Here is a 27,685-nt window from a genome sequence, read left to right on the forward strand (position 1 = left end):
AAAAAAGCGTGAAACCTTTTTTTTTCCTGGTGAAACACAAATCTTTTCAATTTGCTGTGGCTCTTGAGAGATACTACTGTGTCCAACATCAATGAATACACCCACTTTGAAAATTCAACTTTTTTTTAATATATACTGACAGTTATTACAGTGCAGTATACGCCGCAGAAACGGTACTCCGTCGTAACCCGAGGACCGACTGTACGTTATTACGAATCAAACGTACTGTAGCACCACCTACTGGTTAATTAGGGGAAACTTGGGGGGGTGGCCACTTCAGTCCACACTCGCTCATTTGTATTTCTTTTGTCAAAAAAACAAATCAAACCATGAACCCCGACAAAAACGTTACTTATAGCAACACTTCACAGTTAGCAGCTACGGGGACTCGGAAAGGAGTTAGCTGGTTCAGTGAACAACAACGGAGGAGCAGGTAATTTTGTACTCGAGTAACAGTTAGCAGTGGGCTAGCCTATGTTTTGTTATGGGCAAAACCCAAAAACATGACGTACCCACTAGTATGTTCATTTCTTGTTTAACTGACATGATGAAACCACAGTGGAGGAATTTTGCGTTCATGTCTGGAGTTGTGTGGCTAAAGCCAAAAAGCTGTGCTGCTAGCTTGATACGAGTTGTACTTAGCGTTGACAAAACGACAAGCCGTGCTGAGCCTCGTACATTTACCCCATTATTGTGGTATGTCGCTTATTGTTTTAACTCTACCACTTGTCAGAGTGCCCGAGGACTTAAGAGCAAGCATGATGCATATTCCAACGAGACACAAAGCCGAGCCCAAGGGCACAATCGCGTCATCTGCTGTGGTGACAGGGGCAAGGGCTGCTCAGCCTCAGACTCAGCCAGGTAAACATTCAAAATGACTTTTGTTGTGGTGTCAGGCCAGCACATGAGAAATGTCTCAACAAGTTCAAAGTGTTGAAGTGCAGAGTTCGCGGCCACACAGAAACTGCTCAAGGTAAATTAATAAAGCACACTACGAGATCCATTTCCGGGTACTCCAGTTTCCTCCCGCATTCCAAAAACATAGTGGCTTCATGGAACATTCTAAATTGTCCCTCGATGTGAGTGTGAGTGGTTGTTTGTCTCTGTGTGCCCTGTGACTCCCCAAAGACATCTGGGATAGGTTCCGGCACGCCCGCGAACCTCGTGAGGATCAGCGGCTCGGATAATGAATGGATGTTGACTGTGCTTAAAAAGATGCCATAAAAGTGACCTTAAGTTGTTGTTTACCGTCGGGTCTGCAATCAGAAGATTGCAGTTACCACAATTAATGTCACTGAGTCAAGATAATACTTTCTCGTTTAATTTGACTTGTAGTGCAATCAACTGCCGGTAAATGGAAGTCTTCTTTCAAACTCATCGAGCCAGAAAATCCTGAAGAGGCATCACAGAGGCAGAGCAGTGATGAAAGGTCAGATCCACACGTTCATTAGACCAATATAAATACACACACACACACGGGGTGCTCACGTGTATATGATGGATATTGTACTGTGCCTTCTTGGTCACCTGGGGGTTATCAAATGCGCCCAACATTTCACAACTGACTCAGTAAGATGCTGTAAAAAAAAAAACAACAAACAAACAAACAAAAATGTGTCATTTTTCGCAAGGGATAAAGAATATATGCATTGGAGCATAGTTATATTGTCTGTCTACATGTGTTGCGCCACCGGATGTGTTCATAGATCTGTTGTCCCGCTGCAACACTGAAGCAATTTCTTAACCTGTTTGTTTTGCATTGTTGGTTAGCATGACGCTAATTACACTTTATTAAGCCAAAACTATGTTGCTGTTTTAAATGCACAACATGTACTTCATAGTTTCGAAATTTTAACTCAGAGGGGCGAGACACATCCTGATGCCTTTTTTTTTTTTTTTGAAAGATGTATTCACTGTCTGCCAAACAGCAGCTCGTTGTGAAGTGAGTTGAGTTCACTTCTTACTGTGCTGGCATTTCAAAATTTTGCTCGCAATTCAAAGCAAAACATCCTCCCTTTGTCACCTTCAGGACTGATATTTACGACCCTATCGATCCTCCTATGGAAGACTTTCCCAAAGTCAACTTCTGCGAGATAAGCTGTGACTCCCCGCCCGAGCAGGATGACAACCCCGAGTGGCAACGCTCCCTCCCCGAGCAGGATGACAACCCTGAGTGGCAACGCTCCCCCACCGAGCAGGACGACAACCTTGACTGGCAAAGCTCCCCACGCGAGCAGAACGGTAACCTCGAATGGCAACGTATGTCTCCGGACAGAAGCGGCCGTGATTCTCCCTCGTGGATGTCGGACCGAGCCTTCGACGTACATGACTTCGGCCCCGAGAGCAATCTGGGTCGTTGTCGGCTGTCTGAGCGACAGTCCTCCAGCCCGGACATGAAATTAACGGAGTTCCTGCAATACGGACGTAGTCGAAGATCTTTCAGTCCCGACAGCCGTAGTGACGGCTCATCTAGCCTACGATATGCTCCGCCTCACGGAGGAAAGAGGACCAACGGAGAAAAGATGAGCACACCTGACTACAGAAGCCCGGTATGGTAAAGAAGTCCTGCCAATTAGTCAAAATCAGTGAACCTTTATGCCCAAACATGGCTCTGCCCTTTTTCGCGCACCCCGTTTTACGCTTGAAAGTGCTGATAACACAAGGATTGTCAAAACCAAATGCCTTGTTTCCACCCCCGCAGATGATCCCTCGTGTTAGATTATCCTCGCCCCCGTTGCAGCACGACTATGAAATTAAGGAGGACCCCTTAGAAGCAGGTGAATACCAGTTTTATCTTTACGAAAAAGCATGCCATACATAATATCACCTGCACACATTCAATACACCCTGTGCCTGATGTAGCATAGCAGCCCCAGAACCTAACAGAGCCTCCTCCATGTTTCATAGTAGGGACCGTGTTCTCTTCTTGCTAAGCTTCATTTTCACATCTGTGAACATAGAGCTGACATTTCCTTGACCAAAATAAAATTTAATTGAAGACTCGTGTGATGCACTGCACCATTGACGTCCCAAACATTGTGACCATTTTTTTTCTCCATTGCAGAACCAGAGCACAATACAAAGATGCCGAGAACAAAAAGACAAATGCGAAAATCTGTACAAATGGACCAGTGAGTAACACCAACATTTCTCCATTGTGTGAAGCCAAAGACGTGGCTTGCTTGTCGATGTTCTCAATTGCGTGTACTCGTCTATTCTTTGCTTCATTCTGACACACCGTTCGTTTGATGGACTCCGTGTTAAAGAGTTAATCAGATTCCTTGATGCATTTGAATCAGTATTGAGATCTGCTCCGCTCATGCCCAAAACGCAACATATTCTTGTTGTTGCAGCACAGGCAGTTTTGCTTCCTTCTGACCTTATGCTGTTGACCGCACATTTCTTTCTTTGCCGCAGTAAAATTGGCAGTTTTTGTTTTCTCTTGTACTTGTATGTATACTGCCCGACCTGAATTAGCCACGTGTAAGTCAGCAGATATCTAGAAGATCTCCCAAATTACTCACAAGTGTTCCTGCTTCAAGTTGGCATGCAGTGGGAAATGCCACAGATGGACTAACGGAATTAACCTTGCTACTGTGATTATTTTGAACCAACTAAATCAATACAGCTGTTACTTTATCAGCAAAACCTACAAGTAGAACATCCCACACTACTCCCGGCCTCATCTATTTCCCTCTATTTTTTTTTTTTAATGGAAAATGTCTCCCAACAGGACAAGGCGGTTTCACAAACACCTTGTAATATTTTGCTTGACAATATTGTCTTTTGCAGGATCACCATCAACTGTGACCTGTGTGATGTTGAAGTCAGCAATGGGCAGGAGCTGGAGAAACATCTGCAAAGCAAAATTCACTGGGACACCATGGAGCACATCCAGGAGCAAAATAACTACGATGATATGACCATCGCCTTCCTGCAGGTGTTGGAGTCATTCGCGCCGTTAACTGTCATTACCGTATTTTCCGCACAAAAAGGCACACCCAAAAGCCTTCCATTTTCTTTAAAGCTCACAGCGCGCCTTAAAATCCGATACGCCTTGTGTAAGGTCATTACGTTAATATTTCGACCCCGAAATGGCTCCTTGCTCCAGACATGCTGACAACACAGAGTTCAAACTTAAGGCGATCGGTTACGTAGTTGAACACGGGAATAGAGCAGCGGCAAGAGAGTTCAACGTTATAACTTGCTTTTGGTTAAGTGAGCTGTGTCGCTGCTTTATTAAATAAGTTTTACTGACATCTGATCGTTCTGTTGGCGTTTCTTTGAGCGTCGCTCCATCTAGTGGATGCATTGTGGATTGCGTCTTATAATGCGGCGCGCCCAATGTATGAAAAAAATTACAAAATAGTCCATTCATTCAAGGTGCGCCTCATAATCCAGTGCGCCTTTTAGTGTGGAAAATACGGTATATCGATGCAAGTTGTTCGTAATGCTGTTACCTGTCAGTGTTCTCACCATTTAGTGTCTGTATTTCATTTTCCGTCTTTTTTTTTTTCTAATATATATTCGCAGGACGTTATGCTGTATAAAAGCATCAAGTGCAGCCGAGCCATTGATTACAGCACTCTTCAAGGTATGAATGAACTTGGCAGGATTAAATACCCTACTTTCAAACCAGTGTTTCCCCAACGACACGGCACTCAACCAAAAAGTAACAAATATCAGTCATAGATCGACGAACAAAGATATGCTATTAGTCGTAAATACATGATTTCCATACCAAATAATTGCTGTTGGATAATTTCCCACATCCTTCCAATAGTTTTTTTTTCTTTTCCCTGGTCAGCTCTGCAGGAGAATGACCACATGACAAAGGTGTCATTGTTCCACTGCGCGGCGTGCCAGGTGCTGGTATCCACGGCGGCGGTGGCTGTGCAGAATCACATCACCTCTCCGGAACACCTCTCCAACAACAAAGTAACTAAACAATCCGTCTTCATCTTGGGACCCGATTGCTGAATGTAAAGTTTTGCTCATCAAATGCTGCCGATTTTGTTGATTTCTTGAAGGAATTTGAAGCGCAACAGCGACACGCTTCACTTGCCAAAGCGGATACCATCATGAAAGAGTTGGAGCCTCAGTTTGAAAATTTCGTGAAGGTATTTTTTAAAATATTAATTAGTCACATTATCCAAATCCATTGATGTGCACTCATTCATGTTTCCTCACTGCAATTTTCTTACCAACCTAACTCATCTGTTTTTTTTGTTTGTCTATTTTTTTCTCAGGGTTTCAGCCAATTCGAATGAAAACATCCCTTGAAAGATAAACTACACCTGGTGCTATTCGCCAAAAGTTAACAACAGACTCACTTCCCTGTCATCATAACCACACACGTCAGTGCTTTTGCATAGTCAGAGCTGTAGAATTAAATCACAGATTGCTTTTCATCTGCCTGAGCCAACCTCGATGAGAAAAAAAAAATACCATCAATGAGGTAAAGTCCACTTGTGCATTTTTTTTATTTAGAACACAACTGTTTTAAACCTTGTATTTGTGATATAGTACATTTGAAAATTAAATTATTTAAAAACTGTTTCATCACTAAATATCATCAACGATGTGTCATGTGTGTGAACAGCAACTGGATGTTCCTTAAGAAATTTTAACTTGGTTCAATTAGAAACAGTAACTGAAGTACTTTTTAAAAAAATAAAAAATAAAGCATTTTCTTCCTGTCACTTTAGAATTTCCAGATTGTTGAAATACTCAAATTCCGTTCCATAAAAAAGTGACGCTGGATTTTTAAGGTTGGAGTAGAAAACAACGCTTTTTTTTTTCTCTTCATATTTTATAAATTGATACAGTAGAGGTGCTCTCAAATGTTGAAAAAAGATTGAGGTAAAAGTTGTCTTGAAAAGACACGCACTGCATGAAACAAAACTGTCCCGTTTTGGAAGTGTACTCCAAAATGGTGGAAGAGAAAACAGAAAAGGGCAAGATCCAAAATAATTGGCGTTAAGTGACGTTCTTAAAGACAAGTGTACTTTTGGCAAGTACTTGTTTGACTAAAAAAAGTGAAAAATGTACATACACATACGGTCTAGTGAAAATCTACCCCCCCTTACCCCCACCCCCCCCAAAAAAGGTGCCTGTTGTCTTTAGGAGGCATCATGTGCGGCGATCGGGTGCGAGCTCTCCGGGTCCGTCTTGACGCATGACGCCAAGTCGGTGGCGGGTAGCGAAGTGACCTCCACCATGGCCAGCCCAGTGTGGGGAACACCGGTGTTCATTATGTGTCTCTGTAAATGCTTGACCCAGTCCTCTTGGACAGACAGGGGACCCTGGAAGACCAGGTCGCAGAACCTGCAACCACAAAAAAAAAAAAACAAAAAAAAAACCACATCAGCAGCTCCATTTTTAAATCTGACAACTTACATGATCAAGAGTCCTGTAATATTTTTGCAATTGGTATTAGAAGGACTCTTTTCTGATATTTGTTGACTTGAAATGTATTTATTCATTTTTTAAATTAATTTATCTAATTAAAAAGGGAAATATCGGGAGTGTCTCATATCTCACTCTTGGGAGCGAATCTTTGAACATCGCTAGTCAATCTGGTGGTTGCGCTATTACTTTGGCTAATGCTAAATGCTATCTTGGTTGACAATTCAACAGTTGTAAACAAGTCAATGTTATCATTCAACGCTTTTTGCACTGTCCCGGGCATCTATTGGAAGCTGGCTGAGTCATTTACCTGGCAGTCCCACCCACATTCTAACCTTAGAAAGGAGCCAACAGAAACGCTCATCTTGCGTTGGGCCTAACTGGAGCATGAGGTGAGTAGGACTACATTTCCCATTATTCTCAGACATGGAACCAGGAAGTAGTTCATGTTCCGGTATGACAAAAACATGGATGCCTGCTAAGCGATTAGAATGCTCAAGGTAAATAGGAATGAATGTGAATTGAAGACGACAAACTGAAAAGCCAACATCAATACATCTTTACATCCACATTTTTTTAAAACTTACTATACATCCACATTTTAATGATGATAAAAAAATATACCTCACCTACTAATGACCTGGCCCCTCCGACTCAAATGTGGTCCTTGAACAGAAAACCCTGTCCTGGCCCCCACGAAGACAAAGAATAGTACCTTTACGAACAAATACATTTACCTGCATGTGAGTCGGTAGGTTTCCTCCGGAGTTTGCGTGAACGGAAGCACCTTCTTCTTTGAGCTGGGCCTTAAACGCTGCCTCCTCGTTTTACAGTCAAACTCTGAAAGAAACCATTTAACGTTAAGACATTTTAAAAAAAGGACAAGAGTAGGCAGGCTCGTGAATTTTGGATGGATTTCAAAGTGCCTTTTTAAAGCAACTCACTCCAGAATGATCCGGAAAAAAAATAATTCCTCGAAACTTGGGATCTCAAAGCGTCATCCTGCTCGATGTAACTCGACTTCAGGAATCTCGTGAGACTTCATCCAAGGGTGAGTAATTCTTTTATTGTATTTCTTAATCTTATTTAATAGCGGTTGGCTGAATGTAAAATCAAGTATCAGCTTTATTCAGTTCAATTAATTTTGCCGTTGTCCGATTCTTCCTGGCACGAATTCAATGCAACCATACTGCCCTTCCTGTTTTATCATTGATATTTATTTGACGCATGTAGACTTTGAAGATAAATTTAGACCGACGGTCCATCAATTAGTGCTTACCGCTTCCCTCGAGCAAGGCGATTCTTTTCCGTTTGACGCACGCCCGCAGGTGGTTCGACAGGCTGACGCCACTGTGGAAAGTTGCTTTGCAGTGGACGCACACCTTGCGGTTGAATTCCCCTTTCTCTGTAAAAGGCACAGGCGCGGATCAACGACGCAGCTAAACCGCGACAATTCACTTTTTGCAAAATAGAAATGCTCCATTTTATTTGGGAAATATGGTGATGAGTCATACTTGGCAAGGGTGGAATGTCACAAATGACAAAGACTTCATGCATTAAATTTTTTTCAGGGATCTGTATTGGACCATGTTTTCTGACTTGACTTTTCTATTCCTTTTGAAAACATATCTCCTTAATGGGCTCGCTATATTCTTTTTTTTTCACTGCAGGAAAAACCTTGATGTGATGTGAAAAATCGAGCTGTTGCACGCATGCTTGAAAATGGAGGCAATGAGGATTTTCATTGTGGCGTTTACTTGCCTGATATCGCCATCGGCAGCGAAGACGCGACTCTCGGTCCTGAACTTTGTTCAGCATTGGAGGAGACGGCAACCGAGTACCTTGATATGGGCACCGCTGACTTGGGTTTGCTGTCTTCCTGGCACTTTCTCTTCTTCAGAATTCCTATTAACGCGCTCGTGTCCGTGAGTATATCCTCTTCCTCGACCTTTGTCAGTGGTTGCTTTCTGTCAGAGTCCGTTTCCCAAACTGAAAATGGAGGCATGAGTGGTTTCACGTCGGCGCTTGAGTCGGAGTCATCTTGGGGGAATCCAAAAGCGGATGGCGTGAAATGATTAGCTCCGTAATGGAAATGATTCCGTCTCTTTCCTAGAATGTCGACGGCCCTCGAGTACTCCTTCTTGTTGCGCATCAATTCCTTGAGTACAATTAATGGGGACTTGTTCTTTGACAAATGGGCTCGGCCGATCTTTTTGAGGTGACCGCGTATGTGGTTGGACTGTCCTTTCCTATTGTCAAATATGTCCCCACATAACGGACAGGAGTGGATATCGGTCTCGGTCTCCTCGGAATCGGGCGGCAACTGCAACACTGCAACAAGACGACAAATGGCAACCGTTAAAAGACCCAACAATATAAATATGTGTTCCTAAATACTTGACACATCATTTATGAACACGTGCATAGACTGAGGACAATAGTTATTGCGGAAGCATAATGCTTGCTCCACGTGCTTTTGTTCACGGGGAAACTATATGGGGGGTTGCTTCACGCAGAAGGACGGGCTCCTCCTCCGATGACGACAAAAAAAAAAAAAAAGGCTGCTAAATGCTATTTTGACTGACACTTTGTCAGCTGTAAACAAGTCGATACACTCTCCAGATGTGCTAACTATCTGGCTCCCCATTCTCCAAGCTTGCTACTTATTGGCTCGGTCCTGCTAGCGATTGGAAGCTAGCTGTGTTGTGTACCTCTAGATCGCAATGATATTGTCCCGAGATTTCGCAATACTGCGTGTGTCTGCTTGGTCTTGTGCTGCCCCCGCGTGAAACAGTGTGTACATTATCGGCGCCACATTCGCAAGTCCGCGTAAAAGGGGCGACGACACAAAATTTGCGCTTCATCCACGACTGCGCCCGATCAACCCGCAGTGACTAAATATGGAGACGTGCTGGCAGAAATGCTCAACTCGCGTTTGGTCTACCCGTAGCACAAAAAAAGATGCTAGATAAGGTGGCATCTATATTTCGCTTCATGGCCGTGGTATTTTATTGGCAGTTGAGGAGGGCGTGGCTTCTTCAGTGGACACGCCCACAACATTTGATAGAGCAGGAGTAAAGTCTTTGGTTTTTCATCATTACATTTTGTCATTGAATCAACCCAACAGAATACATGGGAAATACCTTTTTTCATTTTCCGGAACGCCGTAATCTTCCGTCGAATTTTCGGCCTGTCTTCACAAGCCACTTTCTCGGGAGTCAGAACGTGGCGCGCCGTGTAGGTCAGTCCGACTCGATGAAGATGTCCTCTCACGTGATTGGACAAGCCCACTCCCGACTGGAAGACGGCCGGGCAGTACGGACAGTTCTTGCAGTCCGAGTCCAACTTTGGCATTTCACCCGCACAGGACTCAACCGACGGCATCGGGCGCGAATCAAAGGTTTCTTGGAATACTTCGGTTTCAACGCATTCTTCCTTTATCGTCGGCTCGCTCGCGTCCCGCTCCTCATTCTTCACTTTCTCAAAGAGCCGCTTCGATGCCTGCAGGGCACCACGTATTGACATTCGTCTGCTGTACGTATAGATGACGTTGTGATCTTCTTGACGGACACCCTTTTCAAGATCGTCTTCTTCTTTAACATGGGGAATGTCTTTTTTGTCTTCTTGCGGGTCTCCTTGGTTTAGCCCCGTCGGGCTCGGCAAAGGTTTTGGCGAGACGAAGCATGACTCTTGGTCAGAGGTGTTGCGGTACGGTGTGGACATCTTTCTTTTGGATGGAGACTTCTTAACGGGCGATTGATATGGGGTGCGCTTGGGCAAACTGTTTCTGTTCGGAACTCTGTCGGCCTCGTAGGAGGACCCCGAGAGGCCGTTTGGAGGAAAAATCACGTCTTCCCGATCGGGTGTTACCTGTTCGTAATCTTTCTTCCCATTGGTTGTATCGTGAGCAGACTTCCTCTGTTCGGCGCTATTCTGAACGCGCTTTTGTCGAGAGAGCAAAACGTTAATGGATTTGTCCAATTTGGATTGAGTGAGTTGGGACTTGAAACCTCTCTTGATCTCATGACTTTGGAATAAATCTGAAATGTCGTTTGACTGTGCGGGTGAAGCTCGTTTGGACGAGACCTGACCCTTGATCATGATTTCCGACGTCAACTCCGCGTCTTCTACGGCCGCGTAAGGAGGAAGGCGACGCTCTCCGGCCGGTCGCTCGCTTATGTTTCCAAACTGCTCGATTTCGTATTCCTTCAAATCCAGCTGGTGGCGGCGCCAGAGGTGATTTTTAAAAATGGTTTTGCTCAAAGCTTTGTAAGGACAAATGTTACAAGAGAAGATATCGTATTGATTGGACCGGGTTTGCTTTCGAACCGCTTGTTGCGAGTGCAGGATGATGTGACCCCGGAGATCGTGCCAACTCACCGCCCTGAAGTTGCATTTGTCGCATTTAAAGTTTTTCTTTTCTTTCGCGTGGGTTTTTGCATGCTGAACGAACGCGTTGGGGCAGCTCGTTCTGAACGAGCACTGAGGGCAGAAAAGCTTTGCATCGTCCTCCGTCCATTCTCTCAGGTTGTCGGGTAGCGCCGATCGTTTTTCATGGTGCATGTTGACGTGCTCGATGAGTACGGTACTTTGACTGAAAGACTCTCCGCATTCTCGGCAGATAAACGTCTTTGGCAAATGATTTGGCGGGTCGTCGTGACTTTTCAGATGGCGTTGCAAATGAGAGCGCCTCTGGAAAGTGAGCTGACATTTTGAGCAGGAATAACATGACGCTTTCTCTTCAGAATGGGAATTAAGCGTGAGCGCCCCCTTCGAGGTCGAAAGGTCACGACTCGGGTTGTCCTCTTGGGAATGTCTCCCAGTTGCGCCGCAGAGAACTTGCTTGATAGCTTTCATGGCTCCATTGGGATAACTGGGAACATTCTCCGCCTGGGATGCGTGCAGCTTGGAGAAAGTCCTCGACTGTCGGACGTTCAGAGAAATGGAGTCCACGTGGCCTTTGTCGGAAAAATTCTCGGATAACTTGTGAGTCAAACCAGGGCAAGGGTCCTCTGAGGGATCCGCCATGGTCACCAGATCCATTTTCCGTTTTCTTCTGCTCTGGCTATTGAGAGGATGCACTTCCTTTTTCGGCTTGTCACCAGAGGAATCATGGTCGTGATTCTCCCACACAAAGTGCACGAGCTCTCGACTAGGGTCCCACTTGAGCTCACTGCTACTACTCAAGTCAACAGAGGATTCCTCAGGTGATTCTCGATCGAAGCCCCAAATTCCAGCAGTGTCAATTTCATGCACGGTTTTTAACTGGGTGATGCTTTTTTCCTCCTCTTTCTCCATGGTCACGCTGTGGAACTCATCGTCCTGAGTCGCCTCGTGGAAAGACAGTCCATTTCCCAAGCCGACTGGAGACAACATCTCAGCGTTGGACAGAACATCCAGGACACCGGACTGCTTGCGGGAAGGTGTGAAAAAAGATTCATTGCAAGCGGTTGAGTCTTCTGTCATTTTCACAGAGTCTTGCAGAAGGATGAGGGCAGCGATGTCAGGATCTGCATCTTTGTCATCTCCATCGACACCAGACAGACATGACATTTCAGTTGCCATGACCTAAAGGAAGTAAAATACGTCAAATAAATTCAGAATTTTTTTAAATCGTGACAACATCGATGCTATTCCATGAACAATTCCTGACAGATTTCTTTCAAATTGCCTGTAAGCCCGTCGCTCCTTGGCCGATTACTGATTTGACGCTTTAGGGCGATTTTAAAACCTGTATGTCACAAGTTAGAGGCGTTAAAATTAATCGAATAATCAACAACTACTCAATTATCAATTTAATCTACAAATGTTTAAATTATTGCATAAATGTTTTATCATTTATTTCAGCCTCTCAGCAGTAATTATTCTCTGATTTCTGTAATCCTTCATGAAAGCAGACTTTTGTGTTGTTTTATATGTTTGCGTGGAGGCGTGACTCGATATTGTGATTTGTGCGCATGCATCATTTTCATGGATGCAATCGGTTCAGATTAAAAGTAGCATTTGTATCTGTAATGTGAACGACAAACAAAGATTTTAATTTAACAAAAGAAAAACACATTTGAGCATCATAATTTGCAATGTCAATGTAGCCTTTATGACATTTTTTTTCTGATGTTTGTTTTTGTTTTCCATAGTCTTTGCTCAATAAAGGTTGGGAAACACTGACTTAAATGAACTTTTTTTTTTTTTACAACCAAGTACAGTACTGATGTCTCTGGGCAGAAATGAAATCAGGTTATTGAAGAGTTACTGGTCCAACATCAGCTGTTTTAATGTTTTAAAAGCCAGCCTACAAGCTAATACAGCATAAATGACCATGGCTTGAATATTTAATTGTAACCATTTTCTAAAGAACACAAGGTAGGAGCCAGAGAGGTATGGGAATTGATGGGCAATAAATGTGTCATAACAACTCAGTGAGGCAAAAAAAAAAAAAAAAAAAAACGATGAAAAGTTCCAGACAAAATTGTGAAGGGCTAAATTACATTAATTTATCTCGCTAAACGCCTGTGAATTATGTGTAAAATTGAAACTTGCGTCACAGTAGTTTATACATGTATACCGGCTCATAATGTTGATGAGATACGTCTCCAGAACAGCTTGGCTGATTCGCATTGTTTTGTTTCTTAGAAGACACGTCATCTTTAGCTGTAATATTCGTATGTATTGTTGGATGCTGCTTGGCAATGAGCTGCAGACCATTTCCAACAAGGCTGCTCCATACCCCCTCCCAACCCCCCCAAAACCTCATTACCTAGGCTAAACTAGAGCTAATGACAAAACACCACTCGCCACATTCGACACGGGTAACGCGGGAATGTTGGGAGACAAAAAAAAACAGGCACACATTACCCCTCAAAGGTGTGGATGGAGATTGGAGACGAGGAATATCGTGCATTTGATAATTTCTGACTTTCGTCTTCCATCTACTTCACAGTCGCCATTTTCCGTGGTGGTCTGGTGTGGCACAGATCATTTTTTGAAAATTGGGTCGTCGTGAATACGTCTGTCTGCCAGGCAATAAAGCCAACACACTCACCATTCTTGGCGTTTATACCAGTGGGAAACGTACTTAGAAAATCTGAATAAAAGTGAGTGGAATTACCGTCGCGTTTAATTTAGTCACGCAATACTACGAGTCAGTGCGTGCACCCCTGCGAGACGTACGAATGGTTTGTTCCAAATAGGAGGCATAAAAAGGAGTTAATGAGCCTTTCCCTTTGGTGAAATTTTGGTAGCTTGATGACTCATAAATATACATTGGTTTAATTGGCGCAAATCTCGGTTTGTAGCTGAGTTTTTCCTCATAAAACAAAATAAAATCATTTGATTGTGTATATAAATTTTGTTCTGTCATAGTTTATGAGCATAGGATGGTCTTTGTTGCTGTGCTGCATTGATGGTTGTCAGTGTATGCGTGTTGAGTGTGTGTGCGCGTGTGCGTGTGTTTGTGTGTGTGTGTGCGTGTGTGTGTGTGTGTGCGCGCGCGCGCGCGTGTGTGTGTGTGTGCGCGCGCATGTGTGTCTGGTCACGTTTAATTAGTGGAACTTAAATGAATCCCATTATTTTGTCATTTTAATTTACATTTAGGCCTTTCAATTGCAGTCCTAAATGTGCCTGATTTACGCCGTCAGAAAAAAAACTGCTTCCAATTATTTAGCCAATATCCCAAATTATGCCAATAATATAGTAAATAAAATTCCACTGCCTGCTCATTAAAAATATTAAGGTGACAATTAATGAGTTGGACAGGGATTTGAAGTTCGTCCTGTTCAGACTGGCAAGACTTGCGACTACTAAAATCTCTCGGTCACGTTCGGATAATTATAGCATCGAAGGAAACCATTTATGAACAGAGGTAGAGTAATCAGAAAATGACATTTGAAGAGGGAATGTTTTGTACTTAAGAATTAAACAGTTTGTTCCTAATACGTCTAATTTTTTAAAATAATATGCTAACTATAGACGTTCCGCACTACTCTACTTGGCGTATATTATTGCTCGCAATTAGCAACGCTAACTCCTTTTCAGTCTGCTCTGAAAATTATCGCGCCAGTAATAAAGAATGTTTAGTGTCTCATAAAAAACATGAAGCATTTCATTTATCATTTTTTAGCAAGGATATCTATCTTTGTGTAATATATTTTACAAACATATAACGTCTCGTTTAAATAAAAAATAGTGACAGTTGTTAATATATGAATAATGTGCGAAAAGACAGGCGCGAGAGTAACGGCTAATTTAAGTAGCACCTGTTCACACAGATTCAGATGTAAATTACTATTAAATAATATGAAAATATGTAGTTCTGCTAATTACGAGGCTATTTTTAAAAGTTTGAATATTGTAACTTAAAAAGGGAACGCTTTCCTGTCAAATTTACACATATATCGTTGAATCTAATAGGGTCCTTATACTCAACACAAGCCGCAGATCACCACCAGAGTAAATCACAAGCAATATTTGCATTATGTCAATATTTACTGTAGATAAACTATCATTTTAGCATGTCACTAGACCTGTTAAACTATCATTTTAGCATGTCACTAGAGCTGTAAATAGTTTTTTTTTCTGACAATGGCACTTATAATTACACTATGCTAGATGGCTGAAGCTACAATTAACCCAGGGGTCTCCAAATCCGGTCCCCTGGACCCCACATCCAGCCTGTTTTAAATGATTGAATAGCTCCAACATGCCTCATTCAAATTAGCAATCCTTAACAGGCTTGTGTAAAGCTTGTAGAGGAGCTGAACATTTAAATCAGTTATGTTGGAGTAGGGAAACACATAAAACAGGCTGGTCAGACTTGGAGCCCCCTGAGTTAAGCTATGGATGCACCTGTCCATCATTACAACACTAATAGCTATTGTGTTCAACTAAACAGTCTCAGATTTTCAGTAAATTGAGACAAGAGCATCATTATTTCAGTGTTCAGTATATATATATATTGGTGACATTTCTCTTGGTGTGGTGTACTGTGAGATTTTTCTCATATCAAATCCGTTTTGGCTCAAAGGTTGAAAAGTACTGCACTAATGAATAAGATGCTGGACTCGGATGACTGCGCCTTGTCCTTGGACAATCTCTTTTTTGAGAAACCTATAGTCCACAAAGTGTGAGTACAACCAGAAAGCCCTGCAACTCACTCTCATCCCTTTTATTTCATTTAATATTGTGCCCCTTTTGGTTTGTAATCAACAGAAAGCCACTGAAACGAGTGGTCAGTCCATGGCAAGTGGAAGCACCGCCATCTCTTTCCCAGATTCCCGCCACTCAGGTTTTGCAGGAAGAGGCAGAGTCGCTCACTACCCTGTACAGTATGTTCTGCTCTGGATTAGGGTGTATTCTTTTTCACTTGACTTTCAGAAAGAACACCTCTCTCTTTGCCTTGCAAACAAATTGTGATAAAAACCGTTGTAAGAAGTATTCACATAATAACTGCAGTGCTATTCAGTTCTTCTAACAGCTCTAAATTCACAGGTCTCCAACAAAGACTGTCAAACAATCTCATTGAGAGGGAAAATGAAGAGATCCAAGACAGCGCCCACAGCAACTGTAGACCCGAAGGCCTTTGGGGAGGTGAAGGTTTTAGGGACCTCTGTCATGGTCCCAATCAGACTAGCATTGATGAAGGTGGGCATGATACTGATCGAGGAACCATCAGCATGAAGTATTTATCTGTGGATGACCGAAAAGGACCACCTCTGCAGAGAAGGCAAGTCTGAAGCTTCTTTGTTTCAGGATTTTTCACTATGCCAAACTGATTTTTGTTGCAGAGTGAATTGAGCTCCCTGCCGCCATACAATGCTCACAACGCAATGTTTTGCTGTCAAGTAAAAAAAATGTTCCAAACGGCATCTCATATTAGTCGGGTCACTCATCGTATCTCAATGCATCACCGTATAACTGAAACAACGCTGATGTGGGGTGCTAGAGTGGTGGCGGAAGAGCATTTATTCGTTCCTCCTGTCACGATATGTCGCTGGCATAGATAGTTGAACAATATGTAGTCAATAAATAATCCTTTTTGGACCAATTTAATTATATTCTGTAACTGCCGGCACAGGGTTTTGGTGTTTTCACTGGTGTATTTCCTGAAGCGGCTCAATCTTCAGCTTACTAATGTTACTGGAAGCCTGCTTTTAAAATAACCTCCACACTGGACTGCAGCTAAGTCTTCATCTTTTTTTTCTTGCTGTGCTCCCGCCTCCCAACAGCTTGTTCAAGGTTCCCGTGTCAAAGCGCGGAGGTGACTCGTCAAATGCAAACGACCTCTGTAGTAGTCACACAGCATCCGGACCACAAACTTTTCTCAGTTCGGTTGCCATGGCAACAGCGCCTCCTCCTTTTCAGCCACCGAGGGTGACATTTGGCCAAGCCGCTCCTCCTTCCCCCTTCCAGCCAGCCTCACTCCTCCCCCCTCCTCTGGTCTCATCTGCAATGAGCGTCAATCCCCCCCAGCAGGCGGCCCGTGTAGAAAGGCAGGACAAGGGCACAATGAGAGCCTTGCTTCCACCTGCCGCGCCCCAGCCGCTCCACATCCAAGGTGCTGCACTGCAATGCCACACTTTTAAAAAAACTCACCTCAGAAGAACACTCCAATTGATCACTATGTAGCCTCAAAATAAGGTTGCGGCTAACAACCATGCAAATGTGCAGCCATGGCAGCAGCTAGCACGATGTGCTTGGGTTGCAATGAGGTGAACTGGGGTGAGCTCCTCCATTGACTGTCTAGCTGTAGGTGAACGTGCTTACCACTAGGTGGTAGAAAGGAACAGTGGGCAGAAAGAGAAAATATTTTTACCAGTGTGTCCCAACCTTGATTGAGCCATCGCATATACCCATCCATCCATCCATCCATCCATCCATCCATCCATTTCTGATCCGCTTTATCCTCACAATGCTTGCAGGGGGTGCCGGAGCTATCCCACCTCATATAAATTTACTTAAAAAAAAAAAAATCTCACGACACACCACCAAACAAAAATTTCACAAAACATATATACAACAAAGTACGGAAAAGGTACACAAAATTTTAATGGCTGGATTGTGTGCTTTGTAGGGACTTCAGGAGCTGACATTTTGCGACCAGTCTCTGAAATCCGTATCCTTTTTTTTTTATAGTAAACCACAATTATCAAAGACCATGTAAAGTGGAAATCAATGTCTTCTAAATTTGACACACTCACGCCGAACTCCAAAATGCGTCACGTGATGCTATTTTAGCCACGACCAAAAACTGAATGGTTGAAAAACAGTTTAACACTTTATTTCCACAATTGAGTACGATATAACTCTCAGTCTTTCTTCTGCAAGCAATCTGTAATGTATTTACAAACAAATCTCCAAAATCACCTTAAAGGGCCTTTAAAATGAAATGTTTTATGCTTCGGTTTTCACAAATGCATTTTCATTTCCTGACCCATGCGAACAGCAGCTAAGTTCAGACAAGTCTTCAGCGAGTTCCCCTTTTTCAACTACGTCCAGTCTAAGGCTCTAGACGACGTAAGTATTCTTTAAATGGATTCCTCTTTAAGTTTGAGAGAACTGAATTTTATAATTTGGTCATCTCAGATTCTTTACACAGACAAGAACTTTGTGGCATGTGCTCCTACCGGATCTGGTAAAACTGTCCTGTTTGAATTAGCCATCATTCACCTGTTGATGGAGACCTCCGAGCCCTGGAGAGGCGTCAAAATTGTATATAGTGAGTTTTCGGTAGATCTCGTTTCAAGTTTACACGTCATACAGAATTCACACAAATTGTGAGGGTGAAAGAAAACGGTCGGTATTGGCTTCATGAGATCATTTATTTCAATAAGTGCATTTTTATGTTTGATTGTTTTTGCTTGCCAGTGGCCCCCATCAAAGCTCTCTGTAGTCAGTGCTTTGAGAACTGGACAAAGAAGTTTGTTCCTCTGGGGCTGAACTGCAAGGAGCTGACGGGCGACACAGAGATCGACGACTTCTTTGAAATCCAGGACTCGCACATCATCTTGACCACTCCAGTGTGTGCAGTGAAAGGGTGGTGGGCGAGTGGTGCAAAAGGCTTACCTGAGTACATCTTATAACGATCTATTCCTTCTCCAGGAAAAATGGGACAGCATGACCAGGAGGTGGAAGGACAATTGTCTGCTGCAATTGGTCAGACTCTTCCTTATAGATGAGGTCAGTGCGATTATTAAAAATTAAGCCCCAGTGTGTGACACAAACGTCCTTTTTGGTACACACAACGTTCATTTTTAGTGTCTGAATGCCAGCATCCCAGGAAGCGAATGTTTCCATCGAATTAATAAAGAGGATCTTTTTTTTTTCTTCCAGGTTCATGTCGTGAAGGATGCAACCCGTGGTGCCACTCTTGAAGTGGTGGTTAGCAGGATGAAGGCCGTACATGCCTACAGGACAATCCAGAATCAAGACACTGACATCTCGATGAGATTTGTGGCTGTGTCAGCCACCATACCCAATATTTCCGATGTAAGGACGCTGGGATTCGATTCTCAGTTGTAGCTAAAGTCGGAGTTTGATTACTAGTCCCCATATTGTCTCGCTGTGTTTAGATAGCAGACTGGCTGTCCAATGAGAAGGGTCCTGCCTCGTATCTCGCATTGGATGAAAGCCACCGCCCTGTGAAGTTGAGGAAAGTGGTGTTAGGATTCCCCTGTAACCCAAACCACACCGAGTTCAAGTTCGACTTATCGCTCAATTACAAGATGGCCAATATCATACAAACTTACTCTGACCACAAGCCCGCTTTAGTGGTGCGTCCACTCTAAAAGTGAAGTCATGTAGTCTTGTTGAAATCATGTTGTTCTTGCTAACCCCCGCGCCAACAATCATCTTCTTCCAAAGTTTTGCTCCACCAGAAAAGGAACCCAGCAGTCAGCTGCCGTTTTAGCGAAGGAAACGCGCTTTGTTATGGTCCCTGAGCACAAGCAAAGGTGTCTACTCAACAGCATGAATGACAAACTCTTGCATGGAACAGATTCAAGATAAAAAGCTTTGGGAATCTATCATCTCTTCATCTTCTTGCAGGTTGATGAAATATGCGCAGTCCCTTCTGGATTCCAAATTGAAAGGTAAGTTTTGGTTTTGTTTTTTTTTTTTTGGGGGGGGCTGTCATATACAATTATGTGGGCTTCAGCTAATATGTGGTAATGTAATTCAGTGGGAAGCTGGCGAACAGATTGACGTTGATAACGGTGTTTTATTTGCTGTGTAGATCTGGTGATGCTGGGAGTTGGTTACCACCACGCCGGAGTGGACGCCTCCGACAGAAAAGTGATAGAAAAGGCCTTCACTCTCGGAGACCTGCCTGTCCTGTGTAAGACTGGCTGTGTCTGACACATGATCCTGTGCATCTTTCGGACACATTTTCAGACAATTGCTCCGTGTAGCATTACTTTTGGTGATACTTGTGTACTGTGTGGTTGTCTGTCTGTCTATCTGTGTTTTAAACGTGTAGTTACCACGCGCACTCTGGCCATGGGAGTAAACCTGCCTGCTCACCTGGTGGTGATCAAGTCCACCATGCAGTATGTCGCAGGCTCCTGTGAAGAGTACAGTGAGGTGGACCTGCTGCAGATGATTGGCCGGGCTGGAAGACCACAGGTAATGTCAGAATTAATCACTCAAACTTACTTGTAAGAATTTTTTAAAAATGTCATCAAATAAAATTCTGCTCGCTAATGATTTAATATTCTTGTCTTAGTTTGACACATCTGCCACTGCAGTGATCATGACCAAGATGCAAACCAAAGACAAGCATATGAAACTCATGAATGGGATTGAGATTATCGAGAGCAGGTATTGGATTTTCTCAGAGTGAGTCAAAAGAGAGCAGGGATGCACGGGAAAATCTGATACAGCCCGGAGCACTAAATATGTTTTGGACAGTTTGCACAGTCACCTAGTGGAGCACCTGAATGCCGAGATAGTTCTCCAAACCATCAGCGATGTCAACATGGCTCTGGACTGGATACGCTCCACCTTCCTGTACATTCGAGCGCTGAAGAACCCAGAACACTATGGTTAGCTCGATTTAGAAAGTCTCACCATGAGGAGAGTGTGGTCCTCGCGGTTCTAATTTGAATACCAATGCAAAGCCATTTGTGAATCAACCTTTCAGGCTTCTCTGCTGCCATCGGCAAATGTGGAATTGAGGCAAAACTCCAAGGTAGGCTTTTACTTCATTTTTAATGGCCGCTTGGGTATGAGACATCCTCCCCCATTTGTGTCACACACGGACACGAACGATTGCATCAAAAGGCGGTCTCCAATTTTCCACTTCACAGTGGTGATCTGTGATTGACCCGGGCCGACTTTACGAGTGGTGAGGTCTGCTTGCAGTATCTTATAAACGTACTTTGCACGCTTCGATCTTCTGCGTGGACTCCAGTGAGCCCGTCGGCTCAACTCACTGGCACTTTTGACAATGGGTGAAAGATGGATGAATTATCCATTGCTTGGATAGCTGGAGAATATTCAAACAGATTCACAGAATCCTCATCTTTTATTCTTAAGTTGGTGGAATTTTGGGGAGGGTACTTCAAGCTCCCAATGTTAATGTAAAAATGTGCGACTCCTCTACTATCTTAGAACTCTGTCTGAAGAACCTCAACTCTCTGTCCTCTATCAATGCGATCACGATGGATGAGGACATCAATATTAAACCCACAGGTAGCAAAGCACCTTTAATGGGTTTGATGAGGTTGTTACATAAGTTTCTCTTTCATGAATTTGTGTTTGTCTGAGACGTTCCGGCTTCAATTTACTCAGGATGCCCCAAATGTTTTGTTATGTTTTCAGAGGCTGGCCGGTTGATGGCAAGGTACTGTATTGCCTTTGACACCATGCTGCAGTTCAGCAACGTATCCGGCACAGAGAATTTGTCTGACCTAGTAGGTGACGCGAGCAAGCTAACCAGCAGTTACAGTCCAAATGCACGACGGGTATTTTGACTTGGATTGAATTCCAGTTGTTTCAGCTCTTAATCTGATACGTCTCATTGTACAGATTGAGCTGGTGTCAAAGAGCCAAGAGTTCAGTGACATTCAGCTAAGAGTGACCGAGAAGAGGCCCTTGAATACCTTAAACCGGGACAAGAACAGAACAACCATTCGGTTGGCAATTATTATTCATCGTATCATCTGTTGATTAATGCGTCGTCATTTCAATATAGTAGCTTTCAATTTTTTGTTTGTTTGTTTTGGTTAATAACTTGTAGAAATAACAGATGACCTGGCGACAGACAAATAGTATTGATTTGTTTTAACTATATGAAATTGACCACATTTAGACATAGAATTTTTTTCACCTGACAGCGACGATATTTGTTTTGGGACGTAGGTTCAAATTTAGGTCAGATGAACTTGCATATATTTCTCAGGTTTCCGATGGATGGAAAGATCAAAAGCAATGATATGAAAGTGAACTGGTGGGTGATTTTATTTTCCCTTTGGCAAAATTGTGTCTGATAAAGAGGAAATGGAGGACTTGCTTTGAAATGTATTCCAAGCTTGTGGTTTTATTGCCTTACAGCTTGATTCAAGCTCATTTGGGGTCCATCTCAATTCAAGATTTTGGCCTCACACAGGATACAGCAAAAATATTCAGGAACGGCATGCGCATCAGCAAGTGTACGTCAGCAAAAGCAGAGATGACAGATGTGTTTGGGCTTTCAAAACGGACTCCAATTTTAAATGTGTTTTGACTCCAACCAGGCCTTTCTGAATACCTGAGTCAACATTCCAAAATGGGGTTCAGTACTCTGCTCAACTCCCTGATCTTGGCCAAATGTTTCAGAGCAAAACTCTGGGAGAACTCTGCGTATGTCTCTAAACAGCTTGACAAGATAGGTGAGAGTGCCGCAAAAACAAATCGCATTGTACTTGCGTAAAACGGTCCATGTGAAACGCTGAATACTGTGTTTCAGGCCAAACTCTGTCAACTGCTATGGTGAATGCTGGACTTACTACGTTCAGCAAGATAGAGCAAACCCACCCGAGGGAGGTTGAGCTGGTCAGTCTTCTCCTTAAAGAACACACGTTTTTTTTTTTTTTGTTTTTTTTTTTTTGGTACAAGATAGTTCTGTAATATTCACAGACTCAGGCAAATGTAATTTCTTGTTTTCAATGCATTTCATAGGCAAGTGTCTAAAAGGGTACTGTAGTTGGTATTGTGTGGTGTCAGTTGATGATGCTAGTGGAGTGCAATGTCCAATTTCACTGAATTGGTCTGTTCCGTTTAGTAGGGTCCCATGAGATTTTTGTTTTTACTGCGCAGCATGTGCTTTGGCCCAATAAAGCTTGAGAAATTTGTTTTACTGCACAGCACGGTGCGATGACTATAGTTTGTTGTTCATTTGACATTACATCCTATCTCACTACAGTGACAATCGGGTTCGAGTTCGTTTCCTAGTCAGATGTCGCGACACCGCGGACAATGGAGCAAAACGATGTGGGACTTAACCCCGGATAATATTGTGCGGCAGGAAGTCCATCCGGCGTAAAAATAAATAAATAAATACTGTAATGCGAGCGATTCACTATAGCGACCCCTGATGGGAGTCTGCCAACGGTCCTTGTGTACACAGCAGAACTCGGGTAGAAACTTCGGGCATTTGATTAGGCAAGGTTTATCGCTGCTCACGTAACGCATGTCATAGAAATTGACGGAGTCTGGGGCATGTTATTCGGAAAGCAGAGTGGCGCAGCGGAAGCGTGCTGGGCCCATAACCCAGAGGTCGATGGATCGAAACCATCCTCTGCTAATTTTTGTGTTATATTTTTTAATAAGCTATCTAACGAAGTCGCAAGCGAACATATTTTGTACCTCCAGCCGTACTGTGCAAAAATCTTAGATTTGTTGTTTTGGCAATGCCGTAATGATCCCACTGTACTGCATATTGCTAGTCGACCACTAATTAGAACACAGACCTGTCGCAAACCTGAAGTATGAATTAAAGTGAAAACAAATTCACAGAGCTTTGCATTTAGTTCTGTGTCCTTCGGTAGTAGTTAACATTTTACAAGTAATATTGACTGCAGTCAAAGAGGGTCAGGAAAAAAAAACAATGCTAGTCATCAGCCAAGACATTTGGCTGGCACAGTCATGTAGTTGTACATATTTGATACTGTGACGTAAATGATATCACAACATATGATAACCCAGAGGTCGATGGATCGAAACCATCCTCTGCTAATTTTTGTGTTATATTTTTTAATAAGCTATCTAACGAAGTCGCAAGCGAACATATTTTGTACCTCCAGCCGTACTGTGCAAAAATCTTAGATTTGTTGTTTTGGCAATGCCGTAATGATCCCACTGTACTGCATATTGCTAGTCGACCACTAATTAGAACACAGACCTGTCGCAAACCTGAAGTATGAATTAAAGTGAAAACAAATTCACAGAGCTTTGCATTTAGTTCTGTGTCCTTCGGTAGTAGTTAACATTTTACAAGTAATATTGACTGCAGTCAAAGAGGGTCAGGAAAAAAAAACAATGCTAGTCATCAGCCAAGACATTTGGCTGGCACAGTCATGTAGTTGTACATATTTGATACTGTGACGTAAATGATATCACAACATATGTTTTCTGCAGATTCTCAACAGACATCCACCATTTGGAAACCAAATCAGGGAATTTGTCCTGCACCTCCCAAAGTATGCAATCACCTTGGAACAGGTAAACGGCTTTGGTAGAGTGGTCTGTGAAGAGTTTTAGGACGACTAAAAATCCCAATGCAAGTTTTCTTTAGAGAGACAGTCGTCTGTCATTCACAATTTCGTTTCATGTCGTGACTGTATTTCGCAGCTGCCGAGGTACGGCTGCAATATTGCTGAGATTGTGGTGAAGGTGAACCTCCAAAACCGAGAACTCCTGCTGACCAAGAGAACAGCTCCAGGCAATCACTATGTTTCTCTGGTCATCGGAGACTCCGACAACAATTGTGTCTTCCAGCAAAAAATCACGTAGGGGATGTTTGACAAACCGATATTGATTGTGTAATAATAATTTTAAAAAACCAACCTTGATCTTTTTTTGCCCAGCGACCTGATGCTGCTGAAGAGCAACACCTGGTCAAAGAAGATTGAAGTGGTGAAGGCCTCAAAGGGAGATGAGATCAGTGTTAATCTCATCAGCTCGGTATATGGTAAAATGATGTTTCATTTCAAGATCATGTTCCAAAGTATGTACAATCAACGACTGGATTGTTTTTTCTATTTTCCCTCTTGGACAGTTGGCCTAGACATCCAGCAGAAATTCAATGTATACTACGCAGGAGCACGCTCGTTTGAGACAGATAACCCGAGCAGCATGTCTCATGATTCTGCTGGGGAGACGCCGCACCAGTCAGCAGCAAAACCTCACTCTGCTATCAAAGCTGCACCTCTTCAGGAAAACACAACATCTTCCACAGAGCAAGGTACGAACTCCAAGCGTCGGGATTGGTGAAAATGTCAAAAAGTAACCCCTGTTTCATTGACTTCAATGTGATTAGTTGGAGGACAGAAAAGACAGTGCAACCACCTCTGCAAGAATAAGGACCAGTGTGGCCATGACTGTTGTAAATATAATCAGTCATCTTTTGACGAGGCCGTCTTTGTACACACGGACACAAAGATTATTTGGTCTTCCAATTTCTACTGAGCATCTCCCATCTGCTTCCAAGGTAAAACTGGTGTAACTGTGGCCCGCAAGAGGCCGGCAAGCAAAGCTGCATGTTTTTCTTCCTATTTGAGCGACCTGAGGAGCAGGTGCGACACACTTGCACCCACTCCGGTCAAACGACTCAAGGTGAGATTATAGGAACATGGCAGAGGATACAACGCAACGCGAGTTTATTTTTGCTGGCTCATGAGCGGATACAGCAATTGATACTGATCAGAGAAAAATGTATGATTTTTTTGGGGGCGTTAAGATTTGAGTCCCGCTTGAATATTTGTCTTTGTCTACTCGTTAGATGAAAATGACAGAGCACTCTGTGGGTGTCAACATGCAGCAGTTTTCCTACAAAGCTAAGAAATTACACACCTTGTCCAGGTAATCCCGTGGTGCAGCAATCAACAATAATGAAATCGAAAGCCATGTTTAATTTCACTGGTTACGCCTCTCTTGTTTGAAGCGATGACGCATACCACCACAACGATTCCGTTGTGATGATGGATCGAACCGCAGAAAGTTCTTCGCAGTATCAGCACCATATGGATGACTTTGACAACGGTACCAATTCTCTTCCTTAAAGTCTTTGTTCGGTGACGATCCTTTTTTTTTTTTTGTATCTGGTGTACACCCTCTTTAGATGATGTCCTATTTATGGACATGCACACAGCAATGGAGGAGCCAATCCAAGCTAATGTTGCACCTCCTACCAACCAAGGTCATCCCATCCCAACACTCAATTTAGCTCACAAATTGCCATTTCCACGTTTCAGGCCAACAGAGACAACGCTCATCTCAAATTAATGCTGCCTGTCATTTGTTTTAATTCATATTCAGCTTCCGTCGGGTGGAGAAATGCCGGATCACATGCTGCTGTGAGTAAAATCCCCAAAGCGCACATGAACTCAGCGTGACTCCATCAAGCACGGATTTCTCCACAGAGACCCTGGCGAGTGTCAAATCAGAGCACGCGCGACAACGATGAGGCGTTGTCCCAAATACCAAGTGTTAGCTTTGACCTCGGAAACGATTGGGATGACTGGAGCGACTTTGATGAGGAGACACCGGTTCATGCCAGTGACACATCACTGCCTCAAAGGCAGTCAGCTGAATGCACCAAAACAGGTAACCTCTTTCACGTGTGAGTTTCTGTCATATGATGTGCCTGTTTTGTTTTCAATAAACTTAGTTAAATGACATTCCTGTTTGCATATGCAGGTTATGTGGCCAAATCACCGTGTCACCCCACTCCCTTGGCACTGAGGTAGGGTCAAGAACATCCCTTACATGCACGGCAAATGCGTAACTTTACGTTTTGTTTTTACCGGCAAATATTCAAACTATTAACCAAGCTTGAGTGCAGCTGCAAAGTAATTATGTTGTCACAAATTGTATTATCCGTATTGGATTAGAGCTCAGTTCATGGGGAAACTTTAGTTTCGTTAAAAATTCATTTTCTAAATATATTTTTTTGTTTTATTATTTTATTTTACTTTTGTTGACTTTTTATTTTTCACGTTTTTTTCCCTCAGGTCACTTTCCCAAAATATTCTCAACAGTCCTGAACCCTCTCCTTTTGCAGCCAGACAGATGAGCCAAACAAAGGTATGCGATGGTTAACATACAGAGAGACTAACACGGAGTACGGCCTGTGAGATATTGATCACTGAATAGGGTGCGCTCAATTTTGTTTAACGTTGAATCACGTGTAGATGAACAATAATACCGCATGCAGTTTAGTAGTATCAGTAGTTGTTTGTTCTAATTTTGGACATAGACTTTGGTTTTGTTCATTCTATTAGTTTTCATTTGGTCATTGCACTTCATGTCAACATTGTTTTATCTGAGGAGTGCTACCTCCGGCACTCAGGAAGTACTGTTATCTACTTACAAGCAGTTGTAAATATAAGCCCACTTGTATGCGTTTCAATGACATCTTCATTCTGCTCGCTATAAATAGAATTGGCATGTTGTGTACTCGATTCATCGTTTTCTTCATGTGCAGGATGCAAGCATGTTCGGTACAGGGATTGCAACAAAGTCACCAGAAAGAACAAATTCAAGCTGTGTGGCCCCACCAACTCAAAGATTCAATTTCTTCTCGCTTGACACCATTGCGAGTGACAACAGCACGTAAAGCCCCATTTCATAACAAGGCTTCAGCTTCACTTGTTTTTCTTGCAAATTTTAGAACATGATTTCCATGTAATTTAATTGTGCCGAATGCCTGCTTTATGTTTCAGGACCGACAGCAAAGAAGAGGAAGCTTTTCTTGGAATATTTGATGGTATATTTTAGAACTTCTGGATGACAAAATGGGAAAAAAATTCTTTCCCATTGATGGATGTTGTGGGACGTTGTTGTTGATTCCCCAGATACAATTTTGTATGTTATATGTCATTGTTCATTTGTTTCCTCAGGTGATGGCAGACAGTACAGGCTTAACGTATAAATTAAAGGGTGGTATGATTGAATGTTTAAATTGTTAGGAGGCTAAGGGCTAAGAATTTTCAGGTATGAATTGAAGTTTGCGCTTATGTCTACTCCTCAAGAAGAGAACATGTATTTCTTCATTAAAGCTATTTATTATTGAGACACGACGTTG

General features: G+C 42.9%; 3 protein-coding genes, 1 long non-coding RNA gene and 1 other non-coding gene across 5 annotated transcripts; 4 read left to right on the plus strand and 1 right to left on the minus strand.

Moving 5' to 3' along the window:
- The first annotated feature begins 257 nt into the window (after positions 1–257).
- Positions 258–5,556, plus strand: LOC109520541 (uncharacterized). The gene is made up of 11 exons (XM_019877838.1): positions 258–433; positions 734–861; positions 1,336–1,429; positions 2,030–2,549; positions 2,702–2,777; positions 3,065–3,131; positions 3,793–3,940; positions 4,534–4,594; positions 4,808–4,938; positions 5,031–5,120; positions 5,250–5,556. The coding sequence occupies exons 1-11, from the start codon at positions 330–332 to the stop codon at positions 5,268–5,270; spliced, it is 1,440 nt and encodes a 479-aa protein (XP_019733397.1). The 5' UTR covers positions 258–329; the 3' UTR covers positions 5,271–5,556.
- Positions 5,465–13,584, minus strand: znf644a (zinc finger protein 644a). The gene is made up of 7 exons (XM_019877837.1): positions 13,451–13,584; positions 13,264–13,368; positions 9,552–11,976; positions 8,170–8,739; positions 7,688–7,813; positions 7,146–7,248; positions 5,465–6,327 (listed from the first exon to the last, which is right to left on the minus strand). The coding sequence occupies exons 3-7, from the start codon at positions 11,971–11,973 to the stop codon at positions 6,123–6,125; spliced, it is 3,426 nt and encodes a 1,141-aa protein (XP_019733396.1). The 5' UTR covers positions 11,974–11,976; positions 13,264–13,368; positions 13,451–13,584; the 3' UTR covers positions 5,465–6,122.
- LOC109520542 (uncharacterized) lies at positions 6,577–11,582 on the plus strand. The gene is made up of 3 exons (XR_002169197.1): positions 6,577–6,800; positions 8,079–8,333; positions 11,482–11,582. It is a non-coding gene; the product is annotated as an uncharacterized LOC109520542 (long non-coding RNA).
- Positions 13,585–14,198: 614 nt separating the features above from the next.
- hfm1 (helicase for meiosis 1) lies at positions 14,199–27,680 on the plus strand. Its single transcript, XM_019877840.1, has 41 exons — positions 14,199–14,269; positions 15,431–15,529; positions 15,616–15,731; positions 15,895–16,129; positions 16,632–16,960; positions 17,477–17,518; positions 17,849–17,919; positions 17,989–18,121; positions 18,271–18,422; positions 18,505–18,582; positions 18,736–18,891; positions 18,975–19,175; positions 19,267–19,355; positions 19,450–19,493; positions 19,637–19,738; positions 19,880–20,025; positions 20,126–20,220; positions 20,311–20,444; positions 20,543–20,590; positions 21,013–21,093; positions 21,223–21,314; positions 21,430–21,536; positions 21,803–21,850; positions 21,955–22,052; positions 22,137–22,271; positions 22,349–22,434; positions 24,019–24,102; positions 24,232–24,389; positions 24,468–24,571; positions 24,659–24,844; positions 24,920–24,985; positions 25,091–25,215; positions 25,382–25,461; positions 25,544–25,641; positions 25,721–25,798; positions 25,918–25,955; positions 26,022–26,205; positions 26,299–26,344; positions 26,613–26,685; positions 27,086–27,213; positions 27,324–27,680. The coding sequence occupies exons 2-41, from the start codon at positions 15,450–15,452 to the stop codon at positions 27,376–27,378; spliced, it is 4,401 nt and encodes a 1,466-aa protein (XP_019733399.1). The 5' UTR covers positions 14,199–14,269; positions 15,431–15,449; the 3' UTR covers positions 27,379–27,680.
- On the plus strand, positions 23,114–23,185 carry trnam-cau (transfer RNA methionine (anticodon CAU)). The gene has a single exon. It is a non-coding gene; the product is annotated as a tRNA-Met (tRNA).
- Positions 27,681–27,685: the final 5 nt, after the last annotated feature.

Source organism: Hippocampus comes, unplaced genomic scaffold, assembly GCF_001891065.2.
Source record: "Hippocampus comes isolate QL1 unplaced genomic scaffold, H_comes_QL1_v1.1 scaffold317, whole genome shotgun sequence".
Taxonomy (NCBI): Eukaryota; Metazoa; Chordata; class Actinopteri; order Syngnathiformes; family Syngnathidae; genus Hippocampus; species Hippocampus comes.

Excerpts from the sequence above, each read along its gene's own strand:
- znf644a (XM_019877837.1), bottom strand. The coding sequence starts at position 11,973 with ATGGCAACTGAAATGTCATGTCTGTCTGGTGTCGATGGAGATGACAAA. Across the intron at positions 8,740-9,551 it reads GTTCCGGAAAATGAAAAAAG|TGTTGCAGTTGCCGCCCGAT; the intron begins GTATTTCCCATG and ends GTCTTGTTGCAG. Across the intron at positions 6,328-7,145 it reads ACCTACCGACTCACATGCAG|GTTCTGCGACCTGGTCTTCC; the intron begins GTAAATGTATTT and ends TTGTGGTTGCAG.
- LOC109520541 (XM_019877838.1), top strand. The coding sequence starts at position 330 with ATGAACCCCGACAAAAACGTTACTTATAGCAACACTTCACAGTTAGCA. Across the intron at positions 862-1,335 it reads TCAGCCTCAGACTCAGCCAG|TGCAATCAACTGCCGGTAAA; the intron begins GTAAACATTCAA and ends TTTGACTTGTAG. Across the intron at positions 2,550-2,701 it reads CACCTGACTACAGAAGCCCG|ATGATCCCTCGTGTTAGATT; the intron begins GTATGGTAAAGA and ends CCACCCCCGCAG.
- hfm1 (XM_019877840.1), top strand. The coding sequence starts at position 15,450 with ATGAATAAGATGCTGGACTCGGATGACTGCGCCTTGTCCTTGGACAAT. Across the intron at positions 19,494-19,636 it reads TCTGGATTCCAAATTGAAAG|ATCTGGTGATGCTGGGAGTT; the intron begins GTAAGTTTTGGT and ends TTTGCTGTGTAG. Across the intron at positions 25,956-26,021 it reads ATGCCGGATCACATGCTGCT|AGACCCTGGCGAGTGTCAAA; the intron begins GTGAGTAAAATC and ends ATTTCTCCACAG.